Here is a 15,579-nt window from a genome sequence, read left to right as displayed (position 1 = left end):
CCCTCCCTCCCCCTCCACCACCACCCCCACATTAGGCAATTATCTTCCTCGTATTATACTAAAGATGTAGGCCTAGTTGAACATGGCAACTAAAATATGCTATAAGAGTTGTATTGCTCTAAACAGAGACGTATGGCTTTATACGTCTCTGCTCTAAATGATTAACAAGTCTATTTATAGTTGATTCAATATCAAAATTCCATTTAAAAAAATAAAAGAATGAAAAAAAATATCGCCAAACCACATTACCACTTTTGGCTGGGGAAGTTACAAATCAAGTGTGACGTTCTACACAACAAATAATGACGTAATGCAATTCGACATAGAACGAGTTCATATTTTCATTTTTTAAGACAAAGATGGAAGCATGCATGTGCTATGGTCATGCTTTGCCACAATAAGTGTTATCCTGGTCATTCTTGCTCCGACAGTTGGTAAGATTGTTAGGATTTTGCATTTACAATAATTACATGGACTTTAATACTAGTTAGGCTAGATCTTCTTGACAGTAGGCCGACCATAACAAAACTCGACAGGTGTCCGTCATTCTTGACGTTACGTTCTGTGGGGTCCGGTGTTTTATTAAAAAAATGTTAGCTTAGCATATAATTCAATATCAAGAAACAAATTAAGTCACTGAGTTTAGGCTTTATATGTAGAATCATGAACATATATGCATTTAATTTTCGCGGTGGCAAAACTCGAAATGACGTCACACGCTTGATCATTCTAAGCTTTGAAATATCAATTTACCAGTACTTTATACAAACATGTGTGTTCTTATATCAGAATTTTATAAATTTACCAATTCAAGGACTGAAAAAATCCAGTTCTATCATATGATCTAACGACTTACGTCAGATTCGTTACCAAAATATAACTGTTTGGCTTGAGCTATGATGGACGTCAGAGTGATCTCCCTTGACGTATAAAGTATAGCCTGATCAGTAATGATGTAGAAAAAAATATCTATTCAACCCCGTCCAGATTCTATAAGCATTGTCTGCTACATCTAATCATATTGGTAATTTGTGGCTGGAAGGTTGATGACGGATTATAGTTCCTCCAACTCTGTTGAACATTTTCCCCTTGTTTGTGAACAAAATAGCATTCCAAAGCAGTGAAGCATTACCCCATTGGCCAGACGTTGAAAGAAAAAAATGAAGCACATATATATATATGTTAAAAATTGTTTTAAAAGAAAGATGATTTTCTAACATGACCTATGATTTAACTTATGTACATGTATGTGTACACATTTTGACATGTTGATGCATGGTTCAGTCTGTAAACAATTTCTTCTTCTAAATTAGAAATATATTAACTATGTATTTTCAGATTTGCCCTGAAACATAGAATTAACATGAATATATGAGAAATAACTAGATAAAAAACACCTGAAATTTTCATTTTACTGTGCGTGTTGTGTTTTCAGCCAGTGTTCTACAATGTTATAAATGTAATACAGTTGTGGACACAGATTGTGATGACCCATTCCGTAACCATGACTCCCCCACAGATTGTCCTACAGTGTGTGTCAAGATTATGTTGGCAGGAACAGGTACAACACCCCTTTTCTGATTCATTTGTTTCCACTTCTTGCTACCACTCTCAAACTGCATTGAAGCATAGAATTTGGTCAAAATCAGGGTAAATTTTCAAGCTCATTTTAAATACATTCAAATGTCAGATATATCCCAAGAATCTGATCACTAACTTTAATGGTTTTGTATTACAATAACACCTTTTTAACAATGTATGTGATGCCACCAATTTGAATACATGATATAAAGAAATATGTTGTATATCACCAATATGAATGTGTTTAATCACTTTTTTTAGTAACCGCTGCAGATGTCTATATCCTTGCTTAATGTTTTATATTTATTTTCACTCTTATCACATATTTCTGTTTAAACTTTGAAGTTGAGCGAGGGTGTTTTGAAAACCAATCTCCACTCCCTGTGACGGGCCCAGGTGGGTCAGGCTGCGTCTCCCAATATATACCAATGAAAGGCATGAAAACTATTTGTAGGTCAGTATACATTTCATAATATATAAAAAGACAAAAACCTTTTTTATCTTTTCTACATAAAACCAGCATTGTTTTCTACAAGATTGATATTATCATTATTTTCAAGGGTGCTATAACAAAAACATTACCGTCCTGGGTAATTTTAGCCTTTTATTAAGGCCATCACATTTTTTGTTGGGATGTTTCAATGAGATCCATTGAAAAATGTAGGAGGATATTGCTGGACAAAAATCAAATACTGAAATGAATAAAGGGCAATCACTTTTGGAAAAATTGTCGAATCAAAATTCTTTTAAGGGAGACAACTTCATATCATGATTTTGATGTATACCAAAATTCAAATAGAAGTTAGGTACTTTCAATATTTTCCTTTGAGTTTTGAAAAGATATTCAAAAAATGTGTAATTATACATATATTTGGTATGTTCTGTGTCTATCCTGACTACTTTTGTTCCTTATTAGATGCAGTACCCCACGCTGTAACGGTGCGGTGGGAAGAGGCAGCCTGGTGTACATATCTCTCCTCCTCACAGGGCTTGCTCTGGTCTCATTCTTGGTGTTATAATAAGCATACTGGGCTTGTAGTGAACCTATGTTGATCATGTTCATGGTGACTTAGCCAATGGACCTGTGTAATGACTTAGCCAATGGACCTGTGTTTAACCTGTACAAGCCTACATAACTGTGTTTAACCTGTACAAGCCTACGGACCTGTGTTGAAGGAGCACTGACCTATTACCAATGCCTCCAGCCTACAGACCTGAGATGAAAATGTACGAGCCTACAGACATGTGTTGAATGTGTACAGGCCTATGGACCTGTGTTGAATATGTAGAAGCATACATACATGTTTTGAACGTGTACAGACCTATGGACCTGTGTTGAATATGTAGAAGCATACAAACATGTGTATAACCTGTACAAGCCTAGATATGTTGAATATACAATGACCATGTGCTGTGATCACTCCTGATGAGAGAAACAAACACAAATGCTCTACCTCCTGTATTAATGTATTATGGATATACCTGACCAATTATATCACCTGATATTCATCTCTTTTGTACCTGGATCGGTTGCAGAATTTTTTGTTTAAAAGATAATCTTAAATTTCATTTAACTAATTATATAAAATTCTTTGAAAAATTCAACATTGTAATTAGTAGGTTAATTTACTATATTATATAAGGGAAGTTGAATCTACAAGTATGGTAGTTCTAGTTTGACCTACCACCCAAGTATGGTAGTTCAAGTGAAATTTTCACCTCAAGTACTTTTCTTCTAGTGGGACAGACACAAGATGATAAATAATGTATATATATACAGACAAATTTTCTAGGTAAAAGTAAATAAATACCAACAGCAGTTTTTAAGTTTTGCATATTATTCACTATTTTCAGGATGATTTTCTATTTATCATAACGTTTATTATCATTAAGTATTGCAGTCAATAGAAGAAAAAGAAAAAGAAAAAGAAAAAAGACTGATATCAGGTTTTATTTTGTTCTTTAACAGTATACAAAAATATAAAAAAAATGTAACAAATTAAAGGTACATTGTATCAGGTTAATCCGACAAACTGTTGTGAGGATTCTTGTGTTTCCCTAGAACAGGCACAGCCTGGGCAGGAATGTAGTGTCTCGTGGATAAACAGATCACAGTCTAGACAGTACAGCTGCTGACACCTCCCACACTGGTACACCTGTAATATAGGTAACAAACAGGTAAAACAGGTCACATACAGGTAATAGATCACAATCCAGACAGGCTGATATCGCCCATAATGGTACACCTGTAATACAGGTAACATACAGGTAAAACATAGGTCACATACAGGTAATAGAGGTCAGTCTAGACAGTTCAGCTGCTGATACCTCCCACACTGGTACACCTGTAATACAGGTAACAAACAGGTAAAACAGGTCACATACAGGTAATTGATCACAATCCAGACAGGCTGATATCGCCCATGTACATGTACCTCCTGGCCAAATATTAGAATCATGGACTTTTATCAAAGTCAGTAAACTTTTTACCTTTTAAAGCCCATGTCAACTCTGACCCAAGGTAGTGCTCAAAGATGACCATTGATACACAATATACTAGCCAACGTTTTGAACTGCTGGTCTACATATCGTGTCCTGCTATTATTGCTGTCGATCTAGACCTTCTGGTTATTTAGAAAATTTTGCTTGCACTTTTTAACATATTAAACCTCTGTAACCTTAAAACTAGGTCAAGGTCATTTGTATGAGGAAACTTTATAGCACTCCGTCTCGGGCACCTACTGGTCCCCGGGTTTCAGTTTTAAAGAAGAATATCTTCCAAGAATAAAGCTAGCGAATGAAAATATGAACAGAAGATGCTGCACCGTACCATAAGTTCGCAGGCATTAGTACATAGTTAACCATATATACAAACTTAAAATACACCTAGTTAATATACAGTTAATATAACAATACACACTTAATATAAAACAACAAACATGTACCCCAAAAATAACATACAGGTACAAAAGTAACCTGTGGGGCCCAGCCAGGAACACCGATACAAGTAGCATGCCGTTGATAATCAGTCTTGATTCAGTCAATGGAGATGTGTACTTACATTTGGGTCTTCCACAGCAATTTGGCATGAAAAGCAGCATCTGGAAACAAAAAGTAAAACGTTCAATAACCTTTCGGCTCCAAGTCAGTTACCCTAGTACAGGTAATGCTGTACAACAGTTACCCCAGTACAGGTAATGCTGTGCAACTCAGTCTACAGTGAAACTTGGTGTTAATTTCAAGAGGAAATAGTCATTGCAAAGTTGGAACTTGTTGTATACGGTGGATTGAAACATATATTCATCAGTTAATTCCCCTGAAGTTAAAAACTTATTTGACCTTGTTTTAAAAAGTGGGAGAAAAGTATATGTGCTTTAGAAACACTTTTGCATCATTTTATTTTGTGGAAAACTTTTTTCACATTGTTATTATGAAAACCAATAGCATTAACATCATAATTATTAGATGTAAAACTACTGTTATAAAAGTACATACACTGCTGAGTCTGTGGGTATACTAGACACTGGAGTCTCCATAAAAGTCTCCAGTGGAAACAGGTGGTGGTATGACCGTGCCAAGTGTGGTGCTGATACTAACGTCAAACCTTTAAAACAAATTCAAAGTCGTGTGTACTACGAAAATCTAGTTTATCATTACTAGACAAGATATTTTATCAATAAAACTTTTCACAAATGTGTGTGTTGGACCCTTAAAAAATGCTCCTATTTCACTCTACCCCACTTATACCTTTGTTTTATGCAAAAATTAATCCTTTTAACCCAGGGATGCTTCATACCAAATTTAGTCAGGCCTAAAGTTTCATAAATGTTCCTTAATTCAAGGGAATTCCTTAACTTAAAAGTTTCCATAGGAAAGAATTACTTTTAAGGGGCAAAGTACCAGGTGAGCTAATTGCCAAATGATGTGAAATATATAAAGAGATAGAACACACTAAAAAATGTTCAACTAGCGTGTTGCAAAATGTGATTTAAATTACTTTCATGTGTCAAGTTGCACCTCATCATTACACTTTCTACAAGGGCACTAAATAATAAACTTATACTACTTACCACAGGATTTACATTCAATGGGCAGCTCACAATATTTACTCTTACACTGGGGACAGAAATAACCACTGCTGCTAAAGCCTTGGTTCACCTTGCTGTCCAGGTGACTGAAACAAACACCACTCCATGATTATACTGCTAATGGCATGCATATTGCAGATAAAACAAATAGTGTTAATAACACAAATACTGTTAATAACATGCATAGTGTTAATAACACAAATACTGTTTATATCATGATTATAGTTAATCAATGAATACTGTTAATATCATGATTACTGTTAACAGTACACATAATATACAACATTTGATATAGTGCCCTATCTAGCTAACATAAGCCACTCTAAAGCGCTTTACAGTACATAGATATACAATTTTATACAGTCAATACAATTAGCATGTATATTAATCAATACAATATTGAGGAATTCGCAGGAGCTGCCTTATCAGGTGCTAACTACTTGTCCTATGCCACCTGGCTAATATCTCCCTATGTGTGTATGCATGTGTGTGTGCTGGAGATTTATTGTACATTTTTTTATATTATTGTACATAATATCTTAATAAATTTTGATATATATTACACTTTAATAACTATAATACATATAAATGTTAACAAATTATCCTGTTAGTAACACGCACACCGTTAATAACATAATGTTAACAACACATAAAATATTTATAACATAATCATGATGGAGACGGACGTAATGAATACGTTACAAGATATATATATATATACATTATGTTTTAAGGAATGTTCTTTTGCATTAAGATTACAACACAAGCAAAGTCCTTTCCCGATTGAACATGCTGTTCTGAATGAGAAATACTCTGACCAAAATTGTGAAAAATAAATGTATTGGTACAAAATTTCATTGGACCAGTAACAAATAAAGTTGTACTATTAAACTATTAAGGCAAACCAAAAAACAGCTTGTGTTTCAGTATCCTACCTACCCTAAGTTTTAGTGTCTTCCCTTAACTTTTTCAGTCCATTTTCAAAGAAACACTGTTGAATTCAAGATCACTGTCCTATATAAACCATATCAAAATCTTGTTTTTTCAAAAACAAAAATCAATTTTTTATCAAACTATCAAACCAAAATATTTCAAACATGTTAAAGGAAACACTTATTTTTTGTTTGGCCTTTTTACTTCTCTACATAACTATTGTCAACAGCATGAAAAACAGGTTTCGTACATACCACATACACATAGAAGCCTTCTCGCCTTTGTTCTTGTCTCCACTCAAACTGTGGTGAGGAAATCCTGTAATTATACCATACAGATCAATAAGACACAAAATAACCATGAAATTGAATCAAGAACTCTCTCAATTATCAACAGTTCATTGATAAGCACATAAAAGCACTGCTGAAATGGTAATAGAAACTATTTCTACTTTTGTTTTTTAATCGAAATCCTTGAAAAACAATTTTATCATTTCAAAATCATTTTTGAAGTGTTGCTGTTCGTCTTCGTATGAACTTATAGACAGGTAGCTGCTGGGCCAAGCAATATTATACATTTTATTAGGTATCAAAATATATTAACTTCTATACAGTTGTGTGATTGAGCCAGCACACCAATACATACCCATTTTAATCAGGGAAGATTCTGTGGTGCTCTGCAACAATATAGAAAGGAAAATGTTGTTAACCAAAAGTAACTGGACACAAAAGAATTAGTCTGTGTTTGTGGAAGATTAACAAGACAATCTACTGTATGTGATCACTTTGAAAGTAGCATCTGGTATAAAAACCAATTGAGGCGACTCATTCCGAGAAGAGAATGAATCAGGATTGGTGTCTGTAACTACTCCTAATTCTGTGTGGCAGTGTACTCACCGTTGCTGGAGGCGGTGTTACATGGGAGATAAGGAGATCTTTGTAGTGACCTTCATCCAGTATCACAAAGTATTTACCTAGAAGAAATCAGTTGTTTCATATATTTTATTGTACTATCACAGACACAGCTTAGTAAAGCTTATACACTGTACACTTCAGCATCCATAGAAAGTATGTTTTTTATTTGCCACCTTCCATTTTTCAAAACCCTCTTTTTTTCTTCTTAACAATTTCATCATGTCTCCCTCTATACATCACAAAACCTCTTTATAATAACTATGCCATGCTTGGCCAACTGATGACAACAAAATAAGTTAAAATAAAATTGGACAATTGGGTATGAAACACTGCCTGTCGGGCATCTTGTTTTAATGAATACACCCTAATAGTAACATGCACTACTAGACAACTTGATGGAGACAAAATTAGGACAAAATTCCGTAATCCCTATGGTCGAAGAAGGATTTCAAAGGTTTTACCTCTATTTTCCCTATTGGGCCCTACCCCTCTTGCCCTGGGGACCTCACCCACTATTTATACAAAATTAAGCCCCCTTAGACCAAGGATCCTCCAGACTAAATAAGGATAAAATCCCTTAATCCCTATGGTAGAAGAATGATTTTAAAAGTTTTACCTTTATTTCCGCTATTGGGCCCAGCTCCTCTGCCCCCAGGGGGCAGGGGCCCACCCACCGTTTATACAAAATTGAGTTCCCTTGGCCTAAGAATGCTCCAGACTAAATTGGGATGAAATCCCTTAATCCCTATGGTAGAAGAAGGTTTTTAAAGGTTTACCTCTATTTCTCCTATCCAGACCCACCCCTCTGCACCCACGGGGGTCACACCCACCGTTTATACAAAATTGAGTGTCCTTGGCTGAAGGATGCAGACTAAATTCAGTTGAAATCCACTAGGCTGTTCAGGACTAGTAGCGTTTTAAAGGAAAAGTTGACAGACGGATGCTGTGCCATGGCATAAGCTCACATGCCCTTCAGGCAGGTGAGCTAAAAAGATACTGAGGTCAAAATAGATGATCCATAAAGCACTACAAATGCTCTGCCTGATTGTGAGGAAATTGCTGAAAAAGTCTGATTAAGTTCCGAGTAACTTTACCGTTTGTTTCCTGACATATTCTCTTACAAACACGGACCTCGGCAGCCAGACCTATGATTGAGCATCTTACATTGTTGTCTTTCAGCAACTGTAAAGAGTTAGAACAGTGGCTTCACAAATGTACACAATGACTCTACAAACCTATTCAACTTATTACACTAATGATAAGGATCTAGACAAGTCCAATGACTGTTCACCTACACAAGTAGTAAACATCATTCACTGCCTTGTCTAGTTATACTTTAAGTCTAGTACATGTAATATTTTTAGTCATATGTTAACCTTAAAAAACCTTGGCATCTTCATACCTAAACCTTGGTATCTTCATACCTAAACCTTGGTTTAATAACCTTGGCATCTTCATACCTAAACCTTGGTATCATAACCTTGGCATCTTCATACCTAAACCTTGGTATCATAACCTTGGCATCTTCATACCTAAACCTTGGTTTCATAACCTTGGCATCTTCATACCTAAACCTTGGTATCATCAACCTTGGCATCTTCATACCCAAACCTTGGTATCATAACCTTGGCATCTTCATACCTAAACCTTGGTTTCATAACCTTGACATCTTCATACCCAAACCTTGGTATTATAACCTTGACATCTTCATAACCAAACCTTGGTTCATAACCTGCATTATCTTCGTTATTTGGATACTATAAACTGTGTGATTTAAACTCAATCAAATATTGATTTTTGCCTTTAAAATCCACACTAAACTTTATTTCACATACAATTTTAGTATGTCCTGTACCTATATTTGCCATCATGATGAATGTTGGCATGCCCTCATTTACGGAAGGTGAAAATTTGTAAATATCACCTCATGTAAAATTGTTTGTTCTGTATCAAAGTGACCTAGTCTTCACTTAATGATAAAAGCAAAGCTTTCTGTTAGGTTAATATATACATGCAAAGGTCCTTTCAATTCACACAAAAGTCTATCATTGTCATACTTTGACACAAAGTCCATCTTTGTCAGACTGTGTCCAATTTTAATTTGTTTTATATTTATTGTGATGTCTGCGGAAACTCCTGTGCGACAAGAAAGTTGAAATTACCTGTATCGTCTCCGATATATCTCCCGGATCACAGGATGTGAGACTCCCTAGGACAACTAACACTTCACGACTTGCATGACTTGGCATGTGTCTAGAAGAAAAAGAAAAGATTACAAATATCAAAAGTAAAACTATTATATTCTAACCAACATTGGTATTGAAGTCATAAAAGAATTTTAAAAGTTAAAATCACAAACTGTTTGCCTAAAACCATAAGACAATGTCTGATAAAACAGAACTTTTAACATTTGTGTTTGAGATGACTTGAACAAACAAGGCAATCCATAATCCCCTCATCAGAAAATATTTCTTTACGTACTGAGCTATAGTCCTATCTCAGGTTTTTGGATATATTGACATACACTCTTCTTGTACTTTGCATCTGCCAGACAAGACACACATGCATACAAAATCGTGTTACTCCATGTGAAATAGTGTAGAAGATTTGCTCACACAAACTTTTTCTGATGTTGAGGTCAATGATAAAACCATAGGTCACAATGACCTTCTTTTTGTGCTTGACACTTTGCAAATTCCAAAATGTATTTGCATACCAAATCTTGTTACTGCAGGTGAAATAGTGTAGAATATTTTCTGACACAAACTTTCTCTATGGTCAAAGGTCAAGCCTTAGGTCACAATGACCTATTTTTATGCTTGACACTTTGCACATCCCAAGATGTATTTGCATACCAAATCTTGTTACTCCAGGTGAAATAATGTAGAAGATATGCCCAGACAAACATGTGTGTTTAATTTGATAGATTTACAAACCAAGCATAATTTATTGGCTAAAGTTTGACTGGTAAGAAACAAAATGTTAGTGGTTAAAGTCTGAGTTTTTGATTTTGATTAGCTATAAAACCAAACGTTTGATTGAAAAAGTAAACCATAAGGCTGTGTGTTAGATTGACTTTTAAGTATGATAAATGTATGTGTTTTTTAATTAGTATGCAAATAATACATAGGCTATATTGGTGAGGATCATACATTGGCATGAATAACAGGCCTGAGAGTCTAATTGGCTAGGATATCAAACATGAGTGTCTGAATGGCTAAAATCACAAACTTGAGTGTCTGTTTGGCTACAGTCCCAAACCTGGGTGTCTGAATGGCTAAAATCACAAACTTGAGTAACAGATTGGCAAGAATCACACGCCTTGGTGTGTGTTTGGCTAGTATAGCAAACATGTGTGTCTGATTGGCTAGATTCACAACCTGGGTGTGTGTTCGGCTAGAATCACAAAATTGGGTGTCTGATTGGTTAAAATTGCAAACCTGAGAGTCTGGTTGGCTAAAATCTCAAACATGGGTGTCTGTTTGACTAAAATCACAAACCTTAGACTCTGATTGGCCAGAATCACAAACCTGAGTGTCTGGTTGGCTAAAATTGCAAACTATATATAGTATTTGGTTGGCTAAAATCATAAACCTGACCGTCTTTTTGGCGAGAATTACTAGCCTGAGTGTGTGTTTAGCTAGTATCAGAAACGTGTGTGCCTGATTGGCTAGAACCACAAAGCCGGATGTGTGAATGGCTAAAATCACAAACCTAGGGCTGGGTGCATGATTGGATTAAATCTCAAACATGAGTGTCTTTTTGGCTAGAATCACAAACCTGGTGTGTTTGGCTAAAATCACAAAATTTGGTGTCTGATTGCTTAGAAATGCAAACCTAAGTGTCTCCTTGGCTAACATTTCAAACCTGAGTGTCTGTTTGGCTAACATTTCAAACCTGAGAGTCTGGTTGGCTAAAACCACAAACCTGATAGTCTGGTTGGCTAAAACCACAAACCTGAGTGTCTGGTTGGCTAAAACCACAAACCTGAGTGTCTGGTTTGCTAAAACCACAAACCTGATAGTCTGGTTGGCTAAAACCACAAACCTAATAGTCTGGTTGGCTAAAACCACAAACCTGAGTGTCTGGTTGGCTAAAACCACAAACCTGAGAGTCTGGTTGGCTAAAACCACAAACCTGTGTCTAGTTGGCTAAAACCACAAACCTGTGTCTGGTTGGCTAAAACCAGAAACCTGAAAGTCATGTTGGCTAGAATCACAAGCCTGGGGATGTGTTTGGCTAAAATCACAAAATTTGGTGTCTGATTGCTTAGAAATGCAAACCTGAGAGTCTGGTTGGCTAACATTTCAAACCTGCGTGTCTGTTTGGCCAGAATCACAAACCCTGAGTGTCTGGTTGGCTAGAACCACAAACATAAGTGTCTGGTTTTCCAGAATCACAAACCTGAATGTCTGGTTGGCTAGAACCACAAACATAAGTGTCTGGTTGGCTAGAACCACAAACCTGAGTGTCTGGTTGGCTAAGAAAACAAACCTGAGTGTCTGGTTGGCTAGAACCACAAACATAAGTGTCTGGTTGTCCAGAATCACAAACCTGAGAGTCTGGTTGGCTAACATTTCAAACCTGCGTGTCTGTTTGGCTAGAACCACAAACCTGAGTGTCTGGTTGGCTAGAACCACAAACATAAGTGTCTGGTTGTCCAGAATCACAAACCTGCGTGTCTGTTTGGCCAGAATCACAAACTTGAGTGTCTGGTTGGCTAGAACCACAAACCTGAGTGTCTGGTTGGCTAAAACCACAAACCTGAGTGTCTGGTTGTCCAGAAACACAAACCTGAGTGTGTGGTTGTCCAGAAACACAAACCTGAGTGTCTGGTTGGCTAGAACCACAAACATAAGTGTATGGTTGTCCAGAATCACAAACCTGAGTGTCTGGTTGTCCAGAATCACAAACCTGAGTGTCTGGTTGGCTAAAACCACAAACCTGAGCGTCTGGTTGGCTAAAACCACAATCCTGAGAGTCTGGTTGGCTAAAAAACACAAACAAACCTGAGCGTCTGGTTGGCTAGAAACACAAACATAAGCGTCTGGTTGTCCAGAAACACAAACCTTAGTGGCTGGTTGGCTAAAAAACACAAACAAACCTGAGGGTCTGGTCGGCTAGAACCACAAACCTAAGTGTCTGGTTGGCTAGAACCACAAACCTGAGTGTCTGGTTGGCTAAAAAACACAAACAAACCTGAGTGTCTGGTTGGCTAGGTCAAGAGAATTCTGAAGTGATGGTTCTCCCTGGCAGGTTTTATTGACAAGAGACTGAAGTGTGGTGATGTGACGACGAGGGTTTCCTTTAAAAAATACAAGTACAATTCAAATGTTACCAAATGAAATCAGAAATACACATTAATAAAACTGATGTCTTTGGTTCACTTTAGAAACAAAACAATGTATAAATTTCATATTTGTTATAACATTTCATGATTCAATATTCCTTATATCAATATTTCATACAGTACATGTAAAATTTAATATTAATGCCCTCTTGGTTTTTAAGTTTATAAGTACACTGACCTCCCAGCTCTGCTACCTTTTCTGCCCTCTTGTTACGAGTTGTTATGATACCCAGTTGGCTAATAGGGTTCTGGTCGAAGTACTCCTCCACAAAATGTTCCAGCAGCTGTAACAATACCAAACGTTACTAGCTATAATAAACAATTCCAAATAACAGTGTAAACTCGTTTACAGGTCAGACATTATCACACAGAGGACAGTAACACAGGATTAACTCAATCATCATCAATCTGTAATGTAGACAATGGTGTAATACTTTAAATAGTTGTATACAGTGTATTAATTCTAAGTAGTTACTCTTAAGCAGTATAATAATATACAAATGTAGTACCAATATTAAATATATAATCAGAGGTGTGCAATTCTACTAGCTTAATTAATGCTTAAGGTAAGCAGACTTAGGTAAGGACTAGTGAAAATGTTCATTTAACTCTTGAAAACATAGGTCACACTAGTAGATTTTTTTTGAAAACTTTTCTACTGGCTAGTTCTCTAAATACAAAATTGTACACTATGACATCCATATATATAAAACAGTACTAAGGTTCTGCCCAAAATCTGTATTTTCTTTTCTATTACATATACACATATATAATTTTTATATCCTTTTTACCTTTAGTGTTGACGCCAGGCGCGTAGGTTTCAGGTCCTGATCTTTCATTGCATCTGAAAGATCTATGACTAAGAACAAATGTCGCATCTAGAAAGTAAACAAAACATGTCACATTTCATTTATACATGAAAACTAGGAACAATTGGTAGACAAATTTATTTGGGCTTGTCCTGTAATTAACCACAAGGGAATTTTTCACATTTTAGAAGTTATATGGACCTTTACCTCATGAAATTCAATCTTTTACTACAATTTAGATTATTCTTTCCTATGACGCTTTACACCTGTAATATTACTCAATTTTTACCATTTGAGTGTTTCTGTTTGTTTTCAAAGCGTTTTGATGTATTCAGAGGGAAAATTTTCAAAAGTGGAAAGAAAATGTTCAGATAAATTGGGTTCGGGCATTAATTTAAAGAAAAGTGGTATTTTTTTCAGCTCAGAGAAATTTTCTATGACTTTGGGGATTTCTTTCTCAAGGGGAAAATACACATATAAAGTGATATGGCCAATCAGGAATCTTTAATATTATGTTGAATCATTGAAACTGTTAAAGAAGCCTACTTTGTGTTGAAAGAGTCAAAATTAGTACAGACAAATAACCTGATTTCATGTTTTAGAGCATTATTTTCAGCCTAGGTGTACATGTGTTATGAGAGATTTCCGTGCCCCAGACATACCATTCCAAGTCTAATATTGCCAAGTTTTTCCATGAGACGCCGCCTCTTGGCCTTGTGTATGATGTCATCCACACTTGATTGGATAGTGCCATCATCATCTTCTTCAATAACTTCCCTGTAGAAACATTATATGATATCAGTTTGAAAAGGGGGATCACATATTATATTAAAGTCCTATCTTTCTGTGGGTTCAAATTTCCATAGTTTCATTAAAAGGGCTTATTCACAGAAATACATTTTCATTTTGTAGATTTCCAAAACGTAGAGCTTTTGATGAAGATTATAATACAATTGATCAGACAATATGTCACTGCCAAGACTCAGGTGGTTGTGCAGACATGATTTGTATGATAAGAAAAGAATATTATGTAATCATCTCCCACATTGGGTTATGGAAAAAATCATTCATCCTTGGGGCAAGGTAAGCAAGCATCAGATTAGATTTGACAATTTCATAAACATATCCATCTAGCTGAGCTCACCATTTTTTTAAGTTCTTAACCAAGATAAATATTTACTGCATATTTTTTTTTATTCTTAAAGCACTTCCCGCGGCAAATATCAGGGTAGATACATGTAAAGCTTTTTTTCTGTAATTAGCCTTCTTGACTTCAAGTTGGTTTGTCATATATTAGCTGCGAAAACGACAGCCAAATATCTGACGATGAGAGATTTTTTGTTATATATATATTAAAATTGTGTCATTTGTCCCAGATGAATATTTGAAATTTACACAAAACAAAAATCCTTGCAGCATCAACAAGTGTTAGTGACAGGTAAATATAGGCAATGGAGGTGATATCATTTGTCATTTGTCCAAAAATTAGTAAAACATCAGAATATTAATCAATGTTTGTACAAAGATGCACCCTACTGTTTTATTTATCAGGTTTGGTACAATCCCTCATATGTATCATAATTCTTCATTAAGGTAACAATTACTGTTGTTACAGTAGCGATTTTATTACTGAATAGGGAATAAAGTAAAATAAATGTGGAGTTGAACATGCATGAATTTTAGATCTACATGTACTTTGACATCTTACATGCACCCTATCATAATAATGAGAAAGCTGTTATAGCGTATTACCAAGTCTTTTCATATTCGGTTTCCCATCTGTATCCCTTTTCGTCTTCGTCTCCCATGGTTTATTTAGTTTTTCTGTTACTGGATCAGCATCACTCAGCATCAACAGCTTGCTTTTGATAGATTAGAGTTATGTCCCCGCGGCTTTTCACTTC

At 35.7% G+C, this 15,579-nt stretch overlaps 2 protein-coding genes across 3 annotated transcripts; one reads left to right on the top strand and one right to left on the bottom strand.

Annotated features, from left to right (window-relative positions):
• Positions 1-322: 322 nt before the first annotated feature.
• Positions 323-3,500, top strand: LOC110462732. Of its 2 annotated transcripts, none has more exons than XM_021516857.1 (4): positions 323-434; positions 1,469-1,561; positions 1,927-2,035; positions 2,498-3,500. In XM_021516857.1, exons 1-4 carry the CDS (start codon positions 368-370, stop codon positions 2,598-2,600), a joined length of 372 nt encoding a protein of 123 aa, XP_021372532.1. In that variant the 5' UTR covers positions 323-367; the 3' UTR covers positions 2,601-3,500. The 2 variants fall into 2 exon arrangements, with proteins under 2 accessions (XP_021372532.1, XP_021372530.1); XM_021516855.1 differs by having other exon boundaries at positions 1,436-1,561; positions 2,498-3,469.
• A 9-nt stretch (positions 3,501-3,509) lies between these two features.
• LOC110462731 (general transcription factor IIH subunit 2-like) lies at positions 3,510-15,576 on the bottom strand. The gene is made up of 14 exons (XM_021516854.1): positions 15,428-15,576; positions 14,338-14,452; positions 13,658-13,744; positions 13,045-13,150; positions 12,716-12,821; positions 9,679-9,769; positions 8,611-8,698; positions 7,499-7,575; positions 7,248-7,278; positions 6,857-6,920; positions 5,652-5,755; positions 5,077-5,185; positions 4,643-4,682; positions 3,510-3,737 (listed from the first exon to the last, which is right to left on the bottom strand). The coding sequence occupies exons 1-14, from the start codon at positions 15,481-15,483 to the stop codon at positions 3,597-3,599; spliced, it is 1,215 nt and encodes a 404-aa protein (XP_021372529.1). The 5' UTR covers positions 15,484-15,576; the 3' UTR covers positions 3,510-3,596.
• Between the last annotated feature and the right edge of the window lie 3 nt (positions 15,577-15,579).

This window comes from Mizuhopecten yessoensis, unplaced genomic scaffold (genome assembly GCF_002113885.1).
Source record: "Mizuhopecten yessoensis strain PY_sf001 unplaced genomic scaffold, ASM211388v2 scaffold10829, whole genome shotgun sequence".
Classification (NCBI taxonomy): domain Eukaryota; kingdom Metazoa; phylum Mollusca; class Bivalvia; order Pectinida; family Pectinidae; genus Mizuhopecten; species Mizuhopecten yessoensis.
Note: the sequence above shows the minus strand (reverse complement) of the source record. Positions and strands in the feature narration are given on the sequence as shown.